Genomic DNA, 22,849 nt, shown 5'->3' with positions numbered 1-22,849 from the left:
GTACAGCTTCATAGGCAGCAGTTAGCTAGTTAGCTGTGGCCTAGTTCCCACTGAGGAATCCTCGTCAGGGATATACCACTTCAGACTTGGAGGTGGAGGTTTATGTGATGAAATGCCCCTCCACAGAAATAAATCACTGCACATGGATAGCTAGCATGTAAGGGGAAAGTCTCAGCTAAGATCTTTCCCCTGTCATCTCATTTTTGATCTGGAAGAATTTGGTTGTTGTTGTTATTGTTGTTGTTGTTGCTTTGTTTGCAAGGGAAAACTTTCATGCATGTGAGCCCCCAGCTGTAGTCTGAAGTAGGGGGGTCAGGTGTCCTACGTTATAGAGGGAAAACACTCTTAACTGATTCCCATCAGTAGTGATGTGAACTCTGTAACCCACCCACCCCAACAACCATCCACACAAAGCAGGACATAGCATGATGGAAGGCTACATGAGACAACAACTGCATGGCAACAGTGTTGTATAAAGATCAAGGGGAAACCAGTGACAAAACAATGATTGCACACACAAAAAAATGCCCATCTGAAGGAGCTCAGTGTTCCTTTCCATTAAATTTCCATGTTTCTGCACAAACATGGAATCAATGATGTGTTATGTTGTTAATGTTGCCATTTAGATCTTTCTGCTATTAAATACTTACATAAGTTCCCTGAGTTTTATTTTAAACTTTTAATTGCCTCCCTTTGCTATTTAGTTTGTCATGTTTTGGAGGACTTGGGATGCATTCCTGAACACACCTACCTGGGAGAAAGTCCCGTTGAATTCAAAATGGCCTTACGTCTGAGAAGACATGTATAGGTTTGCATTATTACAGCCTGCTTCTATCCATGTGTACTTAGAAATACGGCCCTACTGTGTTCAGTTTTGCTTACTTGCTTGGAAGTAAGGGCTTTTCTGCATGAGGCATTTACTGTGTACTTGTCATTCCCTACTTACAGTCGGTTAGAGGTTCTTGAGACAACAATGTGTGACCCTCCAGTTTTCCATCTGTGTCTAACCAGAGCTTTTGGCAGGGTTTTTCTAGAGCAGGGACAAAACCAAAAGTAAATACAGTGTGGAAAACAGCCTCCTGTAGGAAAGCTCTACGTGTCGTATAGGATCGCAGTCTACAACCCTGTACAAGAACAGCATTGCTGCTGATGTGTTTAGATGGTACAGCCACTTCATTTATGTGCGTTCTGAAATTCTGCAGCCTATTTTTATACATCTGTTGGTTTATTTGTTTTATTGCATTTATGTACCGCCCCATAGCCGAAGCTCTCTGGACAGTTGTCCTCATCCCGCAGGGTCACTGGCACACTTGTGCTCAGGAATGTATAGGACATATTCCACCAGTTACCCTCAGCCAGCTGGTCCTTGATTGCCCTTAGGCAGCTTTTCACAGCTCAAAACATTCTTCTCAGGTCAGCTCCTTAGCAACGGTCCTCATAACAGAATGAGAGCCTGGTTCTTCCCCTATTCCCTTCCATTCAGAAAAGCTGCTGGTCGTTCTTGCTGCCTTCGGTTGACTAAGAACTCCTTGGCCAGGCTCAACTCTAAACGAAAAACAAAAACGGAGGCAAACTCCAGTGCTCAAAAGAGGAAAATGTACTGTTCTCTATGTCTCCTTCTTCAGGAGGTACAAATCAAACAAATAAAATGAAAGTAAGAATAGTATAGACAACACTCTGATTCTTATTACAAAGATACTTATCTATGTTAGAATTCCAAATTTTAAAACAATTTTTTTAAAAATAAACTCCCACTTTAACATCACATGCAATATTCCCATGTTTTTACTTCAAAGTAATAGTCAAAACAGTATCATTTTACATTTACATAACGTTTAACAAATCCACTTCTTGCACAAATCATTGTCCTCCCCACAAACATGTACGTGAACTAACCTGAATGCAGCCTTCCAGTATTTTGATTTCAGAACAGGCAATAATTCCTTCTTTTTGAAGTGCTTGTACACATTGTTTTTCAAAGCATATAACTCTCATACCAGATGCAAACTTGAGATGTGTCTTATATAGAATCATAGAATCATAGAATAGCAGAGTTGCAAGGGGCCTACAAGGCCATCGAGTCCAACCCCCTGCTCAATGCAGGAATCCACCCTAAAGCATCCCTGACAGATGCTTGTCTGCCTCCTGAAGGCCCACAACCTCCCTAGGTAACTGGTTCCATTGTCGTACTGCTCTAACAGTCAGGAAGTTTTTCCTGACGTCCAGCTGGAATCTGGCTTCCTGTAACTTGAGCCCATTATTCCGTGTCCTGCGCTCTGGGATGATCGAGAAGAGATCCTAGCCCTCCTCAGTGTGACAAACTTTTAAGTATTTGAAGAGTACTATCATGTCTCCCCTCTGTCTTCTCTTCTCCAGGCTAAACATGCCCAGTTCTTTCAGTCTCTCTTCATAGGGCTTTGTTTCCAGACCCCTGATCATCCTGGTTGCTCTCCTCTGGACATGCTCCAGCTTGTCTGCATCCTTCTTGAATTGTGGAGTCCAGAACTGGATGCAATACTCTAGATGAGGCCTAACCAGGGCCGAATAGAGAGGAACCAGTACCTCCCGTGATTTGGAAGCTATACTTCTATTAATGCAGCCCAAAATAGCGTTTGCCTTTCTTGCAGCCATATCGCACTGCTGGCTCATATTCAGCTTGTGATCTACAACAATTCCAAGATCCTTCTTGTTTGTAGTATTGCTGATAAAAACCCCCATCTCGGCTGGTTAACTAGACTACACTCCAATAAAACTCAGGCACTGATCCTGCTGTTACATGGTCAATATACAGTATCAATTAGTGTTGTATACACATTGCATTCTCTATTTTATCCCAGAGAAGTCTAAGGCCTTAGCTAGACCTACCTTATAATCCAGGATGGAGGAGGGAAGATCTCACGTTGTGTTTAACGCAAGATCCCTCCTCCATTTACACGTGAGGCACGATGACCTCAGGAAGAGAGGCGTTGCACCTGCTATTTGTTTTTAAGGGGAAGCAGCACACGAACGCTCATGCACTGAAGGTATTTTTTCATTTAATTTAGTTTCCCCACTCCCTCCACCCTAACCTTGATAGGCACAGCACTCCCAGCTCCGCGTGAGGAATCGCGTGGAGCCAGATCAAACTGCGGCAATGGGCCACACGTTCCATGGTCTCGGGCTCAGCCCGGGACCATGGAAAAAGTGGGCCCAAAGGGGAGGGCTCTATCCCGGGGCAAGGGAGGTATCATCCCTCCCTGATCCCGGGATCCCCTGTGCGTCATGTGGACGCAAAGGGACAACCCTGGGGTTCGCCCCATGATAAAGCCCGGTCTAGCTAAGGCCTAAGTTTCATTAAGCCCATTTGGCCACATAATTTTAAAGGGATGATCCAAAATTTATCAGTTCCATTCATCTTTTCAATGGCCCAAAATATTATATCATAGGGTTTATGTTGTTTCTCGCTAATTATTGGAGCTCCCACCTTATGATGTTTTAAGTTGCATAAGTGCTCCCCTGCTTGCCCAATTAAAGAATGGTATAAAATCAAGGTAATGATGGCTGCATGTAAAAACCAGGAAAAAGTGCAATTGTTAACATTTCCATATTCCCCAAAACAGCAACTTTCATACTGATACCCAAACCTCACAAAAATATAGTGCTGCACTGATGTTCAGCTAAGCTGCACCCCTATGGTCCCTGGTGGAAAGTGGGGCTCTGACCTTGGATTACTTCCTCTAGCAGAAGCAGCAGAAAGGGCTGCCTTTTTCCTTTTTGTTCAGGGGGCAAAAAGGTGGCATTCCGGGGACTGATCAAAGGATACTTTGGATCCCTGTACTCACCCCTGGAACAGGGAAAATGTGTGTTTTATAGAACACTTATTACTGGCCACTCCCGGAAGTTCGTGGGTCTTTCTGATAATGCCATCAGCCTCCTGTGTATCTCCTGCTCCATTTTCCCATTCTAGCGTTAAGAATAAAACCTCAGAAAATCCGATGCTTCTGGGATAACTCAATATTTGTCGGGTTTTTCTGCCATGTGCAGGCAAAGTTGCACTATAAAATGCCCACTAGAGGGTGCTGTCCCATTCAACTGCATTGATGCTGTACAAGTAACGCATCACTGCTCTCTTCCTATTCCTCATGTAATTACAGCTCATTGCAGAAGCGGAAGAGGTGCAGGAAGTGTGGCCACGGTAAGGGAACGCAATTTTCCCTTATTTAAAGTTGCTCATACTCCAGCTCTGTTGCTGGCATACCAATTTTTCTCCCTATTGGAACCAACGGGTGGGAAAGGAAAAGGGGCCATGATGCAAAAGATGGTAAGACAAAAGGTCAAAATCTGCCTCCCCTTCTGCCCTACTGGTGTGAGTCCAGCAGGGCTTTGGATTTAGCATTCCACCCACTGTAGATTCCCTTTTTTGCACCCTCATAGTATTGCTCTGCCTGTTTATTGACTACATAGTTATTCTTACAGCACAACCCTATGCCTGTTAATTTGGAATAAAATCTCAGTGTGTTCATAGTTTACATAGGATAGTGGCTGTATAATATGGGCTTGAACTGGAATGTGTCTTCAGCTAGAATTATATGGGCTGTTGATATGCATTTGGCCAGCAGAGGGAACTAGTTCTTAGGGAATAAAGAGTGGTACGGTTAACATTTCCGCTGGCAAGATAATTCAGGCAAAACAGGTAGTCTCACACATCACCTTCTTATGCTGTGATGGGGCCTTTTATGGTCACCTCACAGGAAATCCTTATAAAACAGAGTGTTGTGAATAGATTTCTTAGGCAACAGTGCTCACACTCCTAAAGCTTCACCCCCTAGGTGCTTTTAGGAGTGTGGTGGGTGACTGATCAGGAGAGAGATCTTGGAGTCAGTGTGTTTATCTCAATGAAAATGTCAATGCAGGATGTGGCAGCAATGAAAAAAAAGGCAAATTCCATGGCAGGGACAATAAGGAAATAGATCAAAATCAGAACTGTGATTTTTGTAATACCTTTATTCAAATCTATGGTGCAATCACACTTGGAATTCTGTGTTCATTTCTTGTTGCCACATGCCAAAAAGTGTATTGTAGCTAGAAAAGATGTAGAAAAGGGCAAGCAAAGTGACCAAGGGGCTAGAGCAATTCTCCTACAAGGAAAGGGTACAACGGCTGGGTATTTTTTTTTTAAAGCAAGTAATGGGGTGGGGGAGGAATAACTTAATAGATGCATATAAAATTATGCGTGGTGGGGAAGTGGTTAGGTAGAATATCTGTGGTCTCTTATGGATGTTTATGTACCACATCATTAACAAATGAGCAAACCCTTGAAGACAAGGCAGAAGAAGTTAATTTCTAAAGTCTAGGTGTCCCGAAAGAACGTGCCACTTGGCTTCAGAAGAGTTGGAAGAGAGTTTGATAATGCTTGCCCTTTCTAGTGGGCATGAATCTCGAAACTGTCCAGCCAAAGAGGTGGATCAGAGAATTAAATGTTTAAGAGTAATGATCATAAACTGTATTAGCCAGTGACCCAAATAATCAGCAAGCCATAGTAAGACCACAAGAAATGCCCAGCATACTGACATATTTAGGATTATGAATCGCTCTGTGCTTACAGTGTGTTCGCTGCTATACACTGTACATGCACATGATGACCTATTTAAATGCCACCCCCTCTATCCCCAGATCCTTCCTATGCCAAGTTACTTAAGTATGCCATACAGGGGTATGACTTCATATGTTATATATGGTCTTCAGGATCAGATATCTTCTAGAGCTGTACTAATTCAAGCAACTTATGTGTGGGTGGTGGGTGGGGAGGTGTAATAACAGGTGTGAGGAAGGACGTTCTGAGATGCTGCAGGTCCTCAGTGGGGCAAGAGACAGGCGTACAGTGACAGTAACAGATGGAAATATCAACTTAGAGTCAAATCTGTCTCTAACCTTTAGCATTGCTGAGCCCAAACACATATCACATTGAAATGGATGAGGGGAATATAGAGAAGCAACAGTAGACCAGCTGTGCCTGCATCCTGTACTTCATTCACTGGAGTCTAGCTGGAGTATATAAACGAGAGCTAACACGATAACCAAAAAAAAAAAAAAAAAAGGAGAGAGACTGGAAAAGGCCAACAGGAAACATGGAGCCAAAAGCCAAGACGCCAAGGTAAGAAAGATGTGGAGAATTACTATGTTGCAATAAAGAGCCTCAGGTGAGAGTATAACCTACTGATTTAATGAGAAGCTAAGTATCTCAGGTGACATTACTATAACCTACTGATTTTATTAGGTTAAAGTGATTAGTGAAGTAAGCCTTTTCTGTTTATTTACAGTGTAGCCCTGCTTAGCTAGTGGTAGTAGTAGTAATTGTTATGATGATGATGATGACAGGGCCCTGTTCGCATACTTACAATCTACCATTCTTACAACATAACTTTGAGATAGGCAATGTCATTTTGTACATTTTGTGTGTTTTGTAACATCACACAGTAAGCATGGAGTGATTTAAATGTTGATGCTCATGATTTATCCACTGTAGCATAGCAATGTGTTTTACCATGCCCATTCCAAGGGCTTCTGTATTCTACAGTTTTGTTCTGGGCATGACACTGAATCGTTACAACCCCAACCATCCTCAATCCCTTTTCCAAGATGTTCTAGAGTAGAACTCCCATCACTCCTGACCACTTGCCAAGCTACAGTCTCAAACCTCTGGAGGGCACAAGGTTGGGGAAGACTGACACAGCAGTCAGGAAACCAGACAAGAACTCTATGGTCTGTCTCCACCTCCACCGAGATATAACTAACCTGGTGCTACCTAGTGACTATAATATGTAACGACACTATCCATACAAAGGGGAGGGATGGCATTTTGGTGGGTGGTATTGTAGAAGCAGAGAACTAATATAATGTTATCTTATGACATCTTTAACTACTTATTCTAATATTTCTTGAGACTCTTGGACTGGATGCAAGGTAAATTCAAAACTAAAAATATGCTCCGTTTTATTTGCGAAGGGCTCATAACTCAGTGATAGAAGCACATACTTTGCACACAGGAGGTCCCAGGTTCAATCCCCAGACTCTCCAGCTGGAAAGATCTTGGACAGAAGGCCTGGTAAAGACGAAGTTTAACCAATGGTCTGACTCTGTATAATGCCACTTTATATGCTGGGCTCCTGTATCTTTAACAGTTGTATAGAAAAGGGAATTTCAGCAGGTGTCATTTGTATGCATGCAGCACCCATTGAAATTCCTTCTTCACCATAACAGTTAAAGCTGCAGGAGCCCTGCCCTCTTTTGTATCTAGTCGAGGAAAATATGCAGGTATTTTTTTTCTGCTGAAATGCACTGAAATGTGCTTCTCCAAAACTGCATTTGGCACTCTGAACTGTATCAGTTTCCTTCAGTGGTGCTGGTTATGCCCACCCATGGTACCATGAAGAGGCAGCATCTTTCATCTCACAGGCTTAGTTTGTCAGGTCCTTCCTGCTTGACTGATGTATTGTGGGTACTCCTGGTTGCTGTAGGGTGTTGGGCAGAGGGAGAGAGTCACACTGCCAACAAGAATTCCTTCCACTCCCCAACTTGGCATGGGTGGAGACTATAGGCTCATAAGGGCAATTATCTTCAATTATCAAACAGACATTATTTTAAATCCATATATAGCAGTTATGTCTTCCGTCATTTTTTTTCTAGAGTAGGTATGGGGTGGGGGGCTGATCCAGATAGGGCCCATAAAAGGGGGAAATTGAAGATTAAAGCCCCCACTACCCTCCACACTAGGATCCCAGTCTGGATCAGGTCCCTTATGCTTACTCGAGTATTTAAAAGAAGAAGAAAAAGTCAGCACTGCTAGAGTCAGATCTACAGCTCTGCTGAGGTACCAAGTGCCTTTGGCTCCTCCTCTCCTTGAACTGTTTCCAATACAGCTGGTCATTAAAAGAAATTTGTGGGAATAAGAATTGGTGCTCAGGTTTCCTTATTTTCCTCTTCCCTCACCATCTTTTCCCCCTTTTGTGTTATGTCTTTTAGATGGTTAGTCTGAGGGCAGGGTCTGCCTTGTTTGTGTGTGTTTTATATTATTAATCTTTAAGTCATTCTGGGAGGCCCTTTGTTTGAAGAGCATAAAACTACTTCAGAATAAATAAGTTTCATGACTAAACTGTACCTCAGATATCTTTTTAAACTTCTGCCATTCATATTCTGAGGGAAGGGTAGGGTACAGGATCACAAGCAACTAACCAGTATAATCTCCTCCTTTAAATAGTGGCTGGGAAATAACGGTATAGATAGCATTAAATAATATTTTATCATCATTAATGTAGGGTCTTCATGATGAAGCAAAGCAAAATTGCAGATGGCTGCCTCAGGGTGGGTGTGTTCTCCAATGGATACTGTCCCATGAATGGTGCCAAGCTGCCTGTGGTTAGAGCCATAGATGGAGATGATGACAATGATACCAGGTATGCCAGAGAGCCCCAGCACCTCTTTTACAGGGCTTGGGAGGATAAAGGTGAGGTTATTACACTGACAACCAAAGGGCAGGTGGGTGATTGTACAAATTGCTGAAGAAGAATTATATCTCCTTTGTTGCAGGAAAGCAAAAGATGCAAGTTTTGAGAGAGAGATACTGATGACCCCTCCTAATAATTCAGGTACTTTGAAATTTAACAAGCTGCATGGTAATGATGATGATGATGATGATGATGATAATCAATTGCTACTTGGCCAAATGTTTCCATGACACACAGGGAAGTCCTATAGTCCAGATAAGATGGCTGCTGCTCCACCAGAGATTACACCAGCACAACTAATTAGAATCCTCTGCTACCCCAGTTGCAAAGTCAAAACCAGGACGCTTTCCATGTCCTTTCATGCCATCTTCCTATGCATTCCCCATCTTCATGTGGTTGATTGCCAGACAGTGTCTGTTGGTTAGTTTTCACTCTGCCTCATGGTAGGGCCCGCTCTGTCTCCACACTAGCGACCTGCATCCCCATATCAAACAAACAGCACTCCTGGAAGGAATAGTCAGAAATGAAGAATGCTAGGCCCCCAGCATGGAGACTTCCTCTTTAGGGTGTTACACTCCTCAAGAGAACTTTGGCTATGGGCCGGCATATAGATGATGATGATGATGGTGATAAGGAAATGGCAGAGCAAGGGGCCATCTGGTCTGGAGGCATCAAAGCCTTCACTTCACTCATAGATGTCTTTGGAGCAAGTTGCTGTCCTTGGTGCTGCAACCCCTGGCCTTCTTTGTCCCATTGTGCCCCATGGATTCCTTGTCAAGAACAGGACAGGACATTGTTGCTACATTTTGAATTCATACAGGCTGTCTGTGCCTTTAAAACCCGCACGAGTCACAAGTGTGGCTTTCCCCTTGACTGTATACACCTGTCACATATGTGTCCATCAAGACGCTCTCAGAGGAAGAGGAATCCTGCTTCAGGGCAAACATGGCAAACCCACTTGGCAACAGCTGCTGCTGTAGGCCTTGTTTAGGAACTGCGTGGCACCAAGTGGGGAATTTCCGTGCTCTATGGATGTTGGATAATTGCTTGGCTGCCTGTGCAAAGACAAGAGAAGCATAGTTCAGGTGACGCACAGTGTTTTTAGCAGCTGTAAGAGACATTGCCCATGACAGTGTGCTGGGTTCCCTTCCTGGGGCATGTACAGTACTGATGCTGTGTCATAATTGGCTACAAAGTTGGTCAGGATTCTATTCTCCAATATATCTAGGAAGCTGGGTTGGGAATGAGGTTGGCAGCCTGTTGACTTCTCAAGTGGGTGCATATTTAGTTGCAACAGCTAGTTACTAGTTCTCTGCTCCTTATGCACAATGCCCCCATTTCCCTGCCTCCTTATGCCTCCATAGCTATCACAGGATAATGCTTCCACTTTTAGGGTTGAAGATGACAGAAAAAACACAAACAAAAGGAAATATGCACAAGATACAAGTGCATACCTTTAAAATAGTTTATCTGTAACTGTCTTCATCTTTATCCTCATCATTTATTCTGTTGCACTGTAAGAAAGAAACATCTTTAAGCCACTTCATGCCCATTGGCCAAATCTGGTTCCCCAACCCTATTATATTATTATTATTATTATTATTATTATTATTATTATTATTATTATTATTATTATATAGCACCATCAAGTTTTCATGGTACTGTACAGAACAAAATAAAACAAAATACAAAACACCCTGCCATATGGCTTACAGTAACATCACAGTGACAAACAAACAGGGAGGGGAAAGGCCAACCAGCATGGGGGACAATAAAACAAATAATAAAAACTAGTATCGTCACACTACAGGTTATAAGCTTTTGAAGAAAGAAACCTTGCCTTAAGTTCCCCAACCAAAAGAGAAACCTAGCTCTCCAATGTGATGTGAGGAACCCATTGTATGGGCTGATTCAGGTACTATCTTGGTTTAATAAATTGAAATGTGCAGGGCAGTTTTGCCTGTGCATGCAGCCCCTTCACTCCCTGTGTCACAGTATGCCTCAATAAGCCAAGAAGTCTCTAATTAACCATCTCTTCTAGTTTCATCTGAACCAGATAATTGGGAGGGTGAATTAACTTCAAACTGGTTTAAACTTTAAACCATGGTTTATCAAATTGCACCACCAAAGGAGAGCCAAGGGGCTGCGTTTCTGGGCAAAGGGCTCATTATCTCTGCTTCTTATGCAAAGATTCCCCCTGCACCACCATTTTGTCTCTGAAGTTCTCCAGGTGGCATTTCTCTCCATCTATTACCTAGTACTCATTTCCCTTTACTTTCCAAAGAGCTCTGTGTGACCCTGCCTATGAGAAGCCTGACAGTGGAAGAATATGCTGAGGCCTTTAAGTCATTCTTAGACCATTCAACTGAGCACCAATGCATGGAGCAATTCAATGAGAAGGACCTGCCAAGTATAGTAGCCAGGTAAGGAAGAATTCCAAAGCGCTTGAAAAGATGCCAAATGTCTGTCTCTTCCTGTATTTGGATCCTCAGTTCTTTTCTAAAGATCTAACATGTGTACCTAATGTGCGCCCAGGCACCTTTTTTGGTGCCCACTGGGACACCATACTCCTATATATCAGCTTGCAAAGCAAAATAGGAGCCTGCTGCTGCTGCTGCTGCTGCCATCTTAATTTCCCAGAAATGCCTCTGGGCAGATTACTTGTCCTTTGTGACTACCCCTGCCCATCTATTGTAGCCATTTTATGGTTGTGTCCAGGGCAGTTTCTCAAATTTCCAAATGTGCCCACAGACCCCAAAGTTTCCCTACTTCTGACCTATACTCTCTCATTACTTAACATGTTGTTGTTGTTGTTGTTGTTGTTGTTGTTGTTGTTGTTGTAGGTTTATGGCCGGAAGAGAATTAAAGCTCCCCCCCTCCCTACACAACCACCTTTAAAAAGTTTGAACATCACCCAAGATGAAAAACACACACACACCATGATTTGCAGCCAATCCTATATACATTTACTCATAAACAAGTTCCATTAAGTAAAAGCATTGGATTGTAACCAGACGCTTTGTGAAACTCCATAGGAAATCTTTGTAGCTCAGTAGTATAGCACATGGTTTTTAATGCAAAAAGATCCCAGTTCAATTCCTGACATTTCCAGGTAGAGCTGGAAAGACTCCCATCTGAAAATCTGGAGAACCGCTCCCACTCATTGTAAAAAATACTGAATTAGATGGACCAATATGTAACCTAGGTCAGATCTACACTTTGGCCATTTCTACACCAGCCTGAAAATCTGGGCTGGTCACGGCCAAGTCACTGTGCATTCAAATGATGCCCAGGGATTCCCGGGAAGAAGGAGGGATGAGAACGGGTTTTTCCAGGGATAATTGCTCCCTGGGAAAACCTTATTCTTCCTATGGTCTCGGTATTGTCCCGAGACCATGGGAGGTGGGACCGCCTGTCCCAGCTTCTTCCCTCCTCCCTGCAAGTAGTGGGGATCAGTAGAGGGAAGGAACCGGGCCAGGAGGAATTGGGGTGGGTGGGAGCAGGGTTGGGGCCTTTTTTAAAACAACAACAACTTACATTTAGTTGGAGTGCATGTGCACTCAAGTCCTTTTTTAAAAACAATTAAATGGTGGGCCAACACCCTCCTTCCTCCCCAGATTTTGCGCCCACACGTGGACTAAGGGGAGGATCTCATGATTAGGATATTGCGAGATCCTCCCCCTTCCCTCCCTCTACACCGGTATGGTGTAGAAAGGGCCTTTGTGTCAAACCACTGCAAATGAGGTATAAAAAGCAGGAAATAACTCCATGAAAGTAGTATAAGGAATGTGGATTGTGCTCCAACAGTTATCAGTGCACTTCAATACTGTTATAAAGCAGTAGTGTAGTTTTGGGGTCATCTACACCAAGCAGGATATTCCACTATGAAAGTGTTATGAAAGAGGTATATAAAAGGCAGGAGCCACACTACTGCTTTATAGCGGTATTGAAGTGCACTGCAGTACCCACACCACTGCTTTGTACTAGTACGAAGTGCACTGACAACTGTTGGGGCTCATGACACATCTACACCAAGCAGGATATAACTCTGTGAAAGTGGTATGACAGTGGTATATCGCATGTGTCAATGGGCCCCAACAGTTGTCAGTGCATTTCAATACCACTATAAAGCAGTAGTGTGGCTCCTGCCTTTTATATACCGCTTTCATAGTGCAATATCCTGCTTGGTGTAGATGAGCCCTCAGTGTCCCACATTTTCCTTAGATGCTACAGCTCATCAGTAAGCCGTATTTATTCATTTATTTATTATAAATTGGATCTGAGTGAGTGTAATATTTGATACCATTAAAAGTTCTGAGATTGATTCATTGCTTCCTTTGGTGTGGGCATATAGTTTAATAAATTTATCAAACAGAAATGAATGGAAGTCACATCTTCTAGAAATATCTGCAGAAATACCAAAGACTCCCATATGTGTCCTGGCATTAGTAATACTTCTCTGTCAAACTGCATGTTGAAATTAATGTTACAATTTGCTGTGAGGAATAACCATGTTGTAGCTAGGGTTTTGAGAAATTTGTAACATTTCCATTTTGGAGGAACAAAATGAGTTATGTGACAGATTTGTCCCTGCCTAGAGATTTTATGATATGGGATTTAGCTTGATGATGGATCAGCAGGTAATGCATCCCATGCCATTTCTCCAGAACAAAGTGCACCAAAAATATAGGTTCATTTCTGACTTCTGTTGAGGTTTACAGCATTTTTGAATAGAAGTCTCTGAGATCAGGTGCATCTTTTTCTCTTTTACTTCAAAATCTTAAGAGTTGTTACATGATTTAAATCTGATATAAAAGCACAGAACATACATAATACAAAATGGTTGCAAACAGAACACATTTCTTTAAAAGCTTTCTTCTCTGTGGCACCTCGGCTGTGGAATGAGCTCCCCAGAGAGGTCCGCCTGGCGCCTACACTGTACTCCTTTCATTGCCAGCTGAAGACCTTTTTGTTCTCTCAGTATTTTAACACTTAATTTTAACTTAAATTTAAATTTTACTGTTCTAACTCTGTATTTTAATCTTATATCAATTTCTGCTGCGTGGTTTTATCCTGCTTGTGCTTTTTATACTGTATTTTGTATTTGTGTTTTTATACTGTTGGTTGTTTTATTATGGTTTTAATTTTTGTGAACCATCCAGAGAGCTTCGGCTATTGGGCTGTATAAAAATGTAATAAATAAATAAAGTTTAGTTTTAAAAGCATTGCAAGCAAAACATATTTCAAAAAGCTTTCTAAGAGTAATTTTAGGAGTATTGCCTTTTTAAATTTAAAGTTTCTGTATTTTGTCTCATATATATATATATATATATATATATATATATATATATTGCTTATGTATGTTTCCCACAAAATGGAATTTCTCTAACAATTATTATTTTTTCCAAAGTTTCCAGCAATGATTTGGAGCAATATATTAGGGTGACCCTATGGAAAGGAGGACAGGGCTTCTGTATCTTTAATATTTGTATAGAAAAGGGAATTTCAGTGGGTGTCCTTTGCATGCATGCAGCACCTGGTGAAATTCCCTCTTCAACACATTTGAAGCTGCAGGAGCCCTGACTTCTTGACCAGATACAAAATTGAGTAGCTTTAACTTTTGTGATGGAGAGAGAATTTCACCAGGTGCTGCATGCAGACAGGGCTCCTGTTAAAGATACAGGAGCCCTGTCCTCTTTTCCATATGGTCACCTTAGATACAGTTACTTCATAATTTTGTCAGCCATGTTGAGACACACTTCCTTAAGTTTCCCAACAGGATAACATCTGCTTCTCTTTTGTAGGTTTATTGTCTAGCTATTTTAAATCTGAGCTGTCTTTTAGTTCTGTTTACTTCTCACAATATATTATGTCATCTTTACTTCTTTAGAGAGACCAACATCTTCTAGAATAAATATTTGCAATGTAGCCTATTATTATGCAGGTTGCTGTCAGGAGTCTTTCAGAGACTTCTGTGTCAAATATTTGTCACCAATATTCTGCTCAATTTTCAAGGACACTCCAGCAATGCATTGGTGACAAGAACATATAGCTGAACAAAATAAATGTCAAAATGTGTTGTAATGCTGTGAAACAGGCTACATGGTCATTGTTCAAGGTTGACGTTTATGTTTTTATATCAGTTATATTGTATTTTTAAAATAAAATATTTGTTTTAAAATATGGTATAATAAATGCTTATAATTACAGTCTTGGAAATGGAAAATCTACTATCAATGTGCTAGGTGTGGGAAGTGGCACAGGTAAGGAGGAATAAACACCTTAAAGCAAAATTATTCAGTATTTCAATATTTCTTTTCTTTGAGTCAGGCTCTCCTGGTGGCAACTTTCAATGAGTTGAAATAGTTGCAATGTTACTTTTACTGCAACTACATTTGTACTCTAGTTTTGCTTTCAAACTAGGGTGATGGTTCCACTACTTCTGGGATGAATATTTCCAAAATGTGGTATAGTAGGATTACTGCTCAATCCCTTACTAATCTTGTTTAGTGGTTCCGCTGGGTTCTATTATTTCTCTAGTGATGTTTAATATCAATATGAAACTGCTGGGAGACGTGATTTGGAGATTTGGTGTAAGGCATCACTAGTAGGTGGATGACATCTTGCTTTATCTCTGATTTTTGTAAAAGTGTTCAGTGTTACTACTAGCCAAGTGCCATATGACAGCCTTCACCTATTATTTTACTAGTGACCAGTACCACTTGCTTGTAAAGTCTGAGGGGGAACTTTTATGGGATATTTCAAGAGGCTTTAGCTGCTAATATTGACTTGTAAATGGTTTCTGAAGCTGTGCTGAGGCATACCAGATGTACAGCCCAATCCTAAGAATGTTTACTTGGAAGGCAGTCCCACTGAGTTCAATGGGGCCTACTTCCAGATACATGTACATAGCTTTGCAGCCTAAAAGGTAAGATGAATTTGAACAAGCTCTTGTGAATTGCCTCGTGTGGCGCAGAGTGGTAAGCAGCAGTTACTGCAGCCGAAATTCTCCCCACGGCCTGAGTTCGATCCCAGCAGAAGCTGGTTCTCAGGTAGCCGGCTCAGGTCGACTCAGCCTTCCATCCTTCCAAGGTCGGTAAAATGAGTACCCAGCTAGCTGGGGGAAAGGTAACTGCGACTGGGGAAGGTAATGGCAAACCACCCCGCTACAAAGTCTGCCAAGAAAACGTCAGCGAAAGCAGGCATCCCTCTAGGAGTCAGCAATGACTCAAGTGCTTGCATGAGAGGTTCCTTTCCTTTCCTTTCCCTTGTGAATTACACTTCACAAGTGAGCAGAAACAGGGTGTTTGGGAAAAATAAAATAAAAATCTTGTTATGTTTATTTTATAGGTGAGCAGGACTTGAATATGATAAGAATCATTCAGGCTAAGCATCCAGCAATCTTGATAAACAATGAAATCATAGAGCCCAATCCACAACATATTTTGGCATACAAAGGTACAGCATTGCATTCCTTCGGTATTGAGATACCTGAGAATATATCTGTATGAAATTCATGGTATTGTTCTTTTATAAACAGAGACTGTTAGGAATTCTTCTGACCTTAAGAATGTCTCCTTCACCTGGCACCAGTTGACATCCATGGAATATGAAAAGCAGGCAAAGGAGCAAAACATACAAAAGAAATTTGATTTCATACACCTGATCCAGGTAAATTAAGGACTGGTCATATTACACTCTCCGTTTTGTAATGAAAAGAAAAGTACTGTACTTTTCTGTGGTACAGTACAGGCCCATTGCATGCCATGTCATTGATACAATCTCAGTATAAAACTGATAATACTGAAGCTAAATCTTTGCTTCAGTATAATCAATTTTAGAATTGATAATCCATGTTGGTTTTACAAGGGTTGCCTTGCAGCATACGGAGAGAGAGAGAGAAAAACAGGTTACATTGCAGTTCTCAAATGATTGTTTAATGTTTCTTACCATGGCCACTATCAAATAGGATTAGGTTGGAGAACAGACCTCTTCAGGATACTCAGGTTCCTTTCTTTTTCTTCAGTCTTTATATTTCACCATAAGATAAGGAGCTGTAGAGGGACCGCTGTTACTGTTTCAGCTTCCATGGAGCCCTTTGGGCCAAAGCCTGGAGACATACAGTTTTTGTTAAATCCATTCCATTTGTGTTTCTCAGATCGGCAGGCATTCTTTTGTTATCAACGCATTGACAGAACTGGATTTTTAAAACCAGAAATTCAATGTACTTGTGCTAATTTGCATTAGCGCTAATGTGCATTAACTAATGTAGATTCACACATTCAGACACTAATGAGAATTAGTGCAAATCCTTCCCAAAAGTGAAAACCGGTCTGCAAGTCTGCAGAACTCACATAGCTCAGAAAAAACGGTCTACTGCACAATCCACAGATTGGGTTCAGAGAAATCTGAATTCATTTGGATCTGTTGTGGATTTCTCCAACATCCCTACTTGAGCCTGGAGGCAGCTGTTGCCTTCTGTATTTCTGCCTGGGCATTTAAATCTGATGAAAAAGGAGTTCAGGAAAGAAAAGGAGCAGCCCTAGTATCCATGATTCCCCACTTTTTCCTGTTCAGACATGTTGCCATCTTCAGTCTCTTTGAGTCCTGCAGCACTGGCTCAGAAGAAGGAACTAGAAGTGTGAATTTAACAATTCTGTGGTAACCCTGTTATGCAGTAAGACTATAGGTTGTATCTAATATTGTTCCTCCATTCAGGGAAGACTCTCTGAGCATCTTCACATGGGGAAAATTGTGTTTATTTACTGTCACTTCTCTGCCACCGCTTCTGTCCCTCATTACTTCTTCATTCTTCCTGGCCAGGAAAGAGGAAGTAAACAAAGACCACATGGCTCATTCCGGGGCCGTTTTTATCACACTGCTTTTCCTGCACACAGCAGGAGATTGTGGCACATTCTGTTTTTTTTAAAAAAGTCATATTTTTGGGGTCTATTTTGTGACGGGAAAAAAGAGCGGAAGGAGTGGGAGGCACATTGGAAGCAGACAACATCAGCTAAAAGTTGCGCACACATCTGTAAGTGGGCAGTAGTGAATGTGCGATAAAATGGTCATCTGATGGCACTCTTTGATACAGTGCAGGCTTCCATGAATAAGAAGTGGGACAGAAGCGATTTCTGCAAATTTCCCCTCTCTCCTGTAGCCCCTGCATCCTCTCTTTATCAGAAGCTCCCCAACCCTCTGGAGCAGATTTTGGGGCTGAATGCAGGGAGCTGCAGAGGACTGTGAACAGAAGGACACTGTTGGATGCAACCCTATATACCAGAGCAATATCACCTTTCCCCAGAGTCCTAGGCTGTTTCTACGTGTGCCATCCTGGGATCATCCCTGTCCATGCAAATGACACACAGGGGATCCCAGGAACAGGCAGGGACGATCCCTACATTTTCCTGGGATAATCCTTAGATGTAGAAAGGGACCTAATCTGTAAAATAGGGATTAGAAATCAGATTGTTATCTCTGTAGGAAATAACAGATATAGGGTCAAGATTGGTTTTCATGTGAAAAAAGTCCTCAGTGAAGTTCGTCAAGAGATATCAACAGTAACTTTCTTTTCTTTGTGACAATGTGTCTTTTAGATGCTGTACCGTGTGGAGGATATTAGGAGTACTATCAGATTTTTCCACAGCTGCCTAGATTGTTATGCTAAACTTCTGATTATAATTTTATCAGGTGAGAATGCCCTCAACCGTGCCCCAAGTATTGTTTCTCCTACTTTACAGAGATTCTTCTGTGAGAATTAAGTGGGACAGAGATGGTCTACTGTTCAGCTTTAAAACAATATCCATATATCTTCAACTGAATATTGATTATATGATACAGATCTGCCACCTGCCTTGAATTTGTTATAGCAGAAAATATTTTCTTATATATTCCATGTTGAGGCATAATGCCAGGACTCCGTAATCTATACTGGTTTTGTTCCTTCTACTGATCCTATTATTGCTTATTTTTTTTATAACAAAGGAACACAATTCCCTCCAAACTTCACATTTCTACCAACTGCGAATAATCCATAGCACATGTCAAGTCACATTTTCTCAGCTAGAAAGGCTTCGGCCTGCAGCGGGATGGGTGTGGATGTTGTCTGCTATGGATTATTCATACTACTATGAGTAAATTTACTGGTGTGTAGATTGTCAGTTTGCCATCTAAAGAGGCAAGTGGGTGTCCCTGTTCACAACTAAATGGTTTGATTTGTTACTCATAACCTCTCTTTGCCCCAATGCTGTTCCTTTGAGCATGGTTGCTTGCCTCAGCTGATTGAGAAAATCTTTGGACTTACCTGTGCTTCTTCTTTTTACACTTCTTTGGTGCCTGAAATGGGGTTTTGCCCATTTTCTCATTCAGTAAGACTAGGGAGTAGAGCTTTTCAGTTCAATCCTAGCCATATCAATGCAGAACTGAATAAAACCAATGATTTCAATGAAGTGACCATGCCTACAGTATTAGCTTTGGCTTAAGGCACCTTAATTGTGCATACTTTTTAGTGAATCTAACAATGCCATATATTGCATTCTTATAGGTAACAGTGGGTGGGCCTCTATATGGAAGAAATACAGACACTGTCTTCCCCCAACTGACAGTGGCCATTACATCACAGCTGACGACATCAAAGTTGTCTTGGAGGGACTGGGACTTACATACCAGGTGTATGAGTTCCCTTCTGCTTGGGATATCACTGAGTGCTTTATTGATGAAGATACCGTTGGAGGTCATATGTTGGATTTCTTGACAGGAACAAAAGACTTTATGAACACTGCACCCCATGATCTTAAGCAGCGTCTTCGACAAGCTTTGGGCCAGCCGGAGTGCAGCACCAAAAAGGATGGAAGGGTTGTTTTCAGGAACGATTTGAGCATGATTGTTGTCAATTCCTAATAGTGGTGGAACGAACAGAGGTTAGATCTGTTCTCTGTGAAGGGAACTTGTTCAGTTCTGGAGAAGAGGGGCTGCGTACAAAGCCTCCTAGGCCTTAAGAATTGGAAGCAAATGTTTTAGTGGATCCTTTGAGATTAAAAAGGTACATACTTTGTTTACCATAGTATGAAATTAACACCAGTTTATACTGATACACACTGTCTCTGCGGCGTATGAGAAAGTAAAAACATACAGCCTGGTAATTTGCTTTGAGGATTTCTATAAAAGTAAGGGCTCATGTGGTAAAAATGTGTAAGGGGAGAGCAAACTTTAAATTATGTTAGCGTAGAAGAAAACAGGTATGTGGGAACTAATTTTTATTGTTCTGTATATAATCAAGAAACTTGGATAACCTATATGGTGTGTACAGCATCTTCATGTTACATGGTTTCTGGGTACCTTGTCCGGCAAATATTTTGTTCTATTGCACATTTCTCTCTTTATGGTTGCCATATTGCACTTGGCTTTGGGATTTTGGATAAGCGGAATTCCTTAGGATCACCATGTGCAGACCCTGAAGGCTAATGGTCCTTTAAGTTTTGCATGAAAGGGAATTTTTACCATTTCACTGCATAGAACTGCAGCCGTGATGGGAAGAGCTACATCAGGCAAAACTTCCCTTCTAAGCTTCTATCTGAGGACTTCAAGCTAGGAACTGTAGAGTTGCACTTTCTCCTGTTCTATGGCCTCTTCCATTTGTTTGCATACTGTTAATGTGTGAAGCTCTTAATTTTTGTCCCCAGAATACAATGGATTTAGAAGAGCAGATGGATGATGCAAACAATTTGCCACTTCGGAGGCAGAATTGTTACTCAGCACGGGATCTTAAAGATGCGTGTGTGTACATCAGCCCCAGTGCAATATGGTAAGCCTGCCACTTTAATTTCGGTGTTTTCATACTGTGTCTCTTTTTTTAAATAAATCGTTACACACCAAGAGTTAAATGTTTTCTTCCATCATCGCAGACCCATGCTGTATTATTATTATTATTGTAACAAAGAATCTAGCTGGAAGTGAGAGAACATAACTTTCAGACAAAATATAAAATAAAGGGAGAAGTTGGCAGGCAGCTGATGCCTCCCTAAAGATGCTACAAGCTCCACCCATCCTTCCATGCCCTCCTCATTCTAAGTGGCACTTAACATTAGTCTACAGTAGCAAGCAGGAACGTCCTGGAGCCTTTCCTTCCTTCCTTTGGAACAGGATAGTGGCTCTGCCAGGTTTGAGGGGGTGCAGAGATCTCTTCTCGATCATCCCAGAGTGCAGGACAAGGAATAATGGGCTCATGTTACAGGAAGCCAGATTCTGGCTGGACATCAGGAAAAACTTCCTGACTTTTAGAGACAATTGAACCAATTACCTGGGGAGGTTGTGGCCTCTCCCACACTAGAGGCATTTAATAGGCAGCTGGATAGCCACCTGTCAGGTATGCTTTAAGGTAGATTCCTGCAATGACCAGGGAATGGCCTTGTAGGCCCCTTCCAACTCTACTATTCTATGATTCAGAGCAAGGCATTCTCTGTGGAATATCCTGCTCTGACCATTTTCTGCTTAGAAAGCAGTGGTTGTTCTGTCGCTGACCCCACTTTCTCACTTCCTCCTCAGTCACCCTGGGTGCCCCAGTGCCCTCTGCACTACACTCCCACAAGCCCGGTCACTCTACACTCCTCTCCCTCCAATGTGGGGATTTGGGAAAGGATCTCGTCTTTCTCCTTTTACATTTAGTCAGGTGTGTGCGTGTGCATATGTGCAGCACAGCGAAGTGCCTGCTGCTAAAGCTCCATCTGCACCTGTCGTCTTCATTTCCCCAGAGAGCTTCTGGGCCGCATGGGGTCTTTCAGGGTCTGATTTATGAAAGGACTGGTCGTCATTGGCTATCCCACTGGCTCCTTAGCTATGAGGCATTACCGAAAGAGCTCGTCACCTGGAAGAGTAGGATTCATTGCGTATGGACAAAAGGAAGAGATAAGGCTCAAATATTGGGTGAAAAATTGCTAGGTATTTGCCCACAACTGTACTGGTAACGTAAAGGGATATGTGGGCCAGATATGAACTATGGTAGCTAGGTTAAACCCAATTTAATTACCCAGCACTTCAGTGTGAGTAACTAGTTCTCATGGAATGAGGCATGGTAAGCAAGTCACTTCCCTAGTCTTCCTGTCGGGCCAAAGCGCCTTGGCTCGGAGCCACCAAGCTGCACTGACTCAGCTCCTGGATCCTCGATGTGTTCAGGGAGGCCTGGCTGAATAATCCCTCCACCTCCTGTGTTGCTTGCTTCTGAGTGGTCGAGGCTGGCATGCCCTGAGAGGTTTCCTGCCCCTGATCCTTCCAAATCAACTGACCCTGAGAGACTGGTCTGGAGAAAATTCTCTTTGCCATATTCTTTCTGGGAGGGCAGGGGGAGAAATGTGTGGGCCCCCGGATGTTGTTGGAATGCAACTCACATCAGCACTAGCCGGCTGGAAGTTGCACCCAACTTCTGGTGGCCCATGTTTATTATTTACTTATTTGTTTAAATTATTTTTACCCCACTCTTCAGCCGCAAAGTCTCCCAGAGCGGCTTAGAAAAGATTGATGAATAGCAGACAAGTTTGTCCTTGCCCTCTTCAGGTTTACAGTCTAAAAGACAAGAAGACACAAAAGGAAAAGGCATGAAGGAAGAAGAAAACAAGAAAACCCAGGCTCCAGTTCTTAGATACAAATATTAAAAGCAGAACCACATAAACATGCATATACATGATGGCACAGGCTGGTCCTCAGCTCTCCTTTGTGTGCTTTTCCTTGGTTTGCTGGGTACAAAACTGGGTCCCCCTTGCTGCTGCTCGGCAGGTTGGGGAAGGGAGCGAAACGGCACCAATGAGATGTTAGGTTGCTGCTCTTGTTGCATGCAGTCTGTGGCTGCTCTTGTTGCATGCTTCGGCCCCTCTGGATGCTTGGTCAAAGAACCTTTCCTACCTTGGGAAGGTCTCAAACCCTTGTTTGAGGAACTTACACTAGTGAGGTCCTTGCATGTCCTTGTCATTCTGAGCCCCCTGGCTCTCTCCATGTGTGGGTGTCATAAGGGTGCCAACAACAATACAGTGACTGATTGGTGGCCTTTGGTAGAGTCCACCATTTTTACACTCCCCCCTCTTTGTTTCTGTGTTGTGTGTTTTTGTATGCCCTCTGATGGGATCCTTTAGAAAGGCAATTAGCAGGAAAAAAAAACACAAAGAGGCAAACCAGGATGAGTGTTTACCAGTCCCATATGCACACAGGCTATCTTATAACAATAAAAGGAGACCACCTCCTTCTTTGGTGAAGAAAAGGTAAAATGGTTTTAGTCAAAAATATTCTTGCATATACAGTGCAGGTACAGCATAAAGTTTCAAAAGGAGTTTGTTCACTCCATTTTGTTTCTGGCAGGAGTGAGAGATCAAACACATGTG

The 22,849-nt window shown here is 42.2% G+C and overlaps 1 protein-coding gene across 1 annotated transcript; it reads left to right on the top strand.

The window, feature by feature from the left end:
• Positions 1-5,932: 5,932 nt before the first annotated feature.
• Positions 5,933-20,328, top strand: LOC134393584 (carnosine N-methyltransferase 2-like). Its single transcript, XM_063118634.1, has 9 exons — positions 5,933-6,133; positions 8,295-8,432; positions 8,566-8,624; positions 10,768-10,906; positions 14,694-14,746; positions 15,834-15,941; positions 16,024-16,154; positions 18,080-18,173; positions 19,027-20,328. Exons 1-9 carry the CDS (start codon positions 6,108-6,110, stop codon positions 19,380-19,382), a joined length of 1,104 nt encoding a protein of 367 aa, XP_062974704.1. The 5' UTR covers positions 5,933-6,107; the 3' UTR covers positions 19,383-20,328.
• The last annotated feature ends 2,521 nt before the right edge of the window (positions 20,329-22,849 follow it).

Source organism: Elgaria multicarinata, chromosome 2, assembly GCF_023053635.1.
Source record: "Elgaria multicarinata webbii isolate HBS135686 ecotype San Diego chromosome 2, rElgMul1.1.pri, whole genome shotgun sequence".
NCBI lineage: Eukaryota > Metazoa > Chordata > Lepidosauria > Squamata > Anguidae > Elgaria > Elgaria multicarinata.
This window is presented reverse-complemented; position numbering and strand designations above follow the sequence as displayed.

What these genes read in the sequence shown, in the direction of transcription:
- LOC134393584 (XM_063118634.1), top strand. Translation starts at nt 6,108, where the DNA reads ATGGAGCCAAAAGCCAAGACGCCAAG. An exon ending in AGGTGTGGGAAGTGGCACAG is followed by an intron (nt 14,747 to 15,833) that starts GTAAGGAGGAAT and finishes TTTATTTTATAG; the next exon opens with GTGAGCAGGACTTGAATATG. An exon ending in ATTTCATACACCTGATCCAG is followed by an intron (nt 16,155 to 18,079) that starts GTAAATTAAGGA and finishes TGTGTCTTTTAG; the next exon opens with ATGCTGTACCGTGTGGAGGA.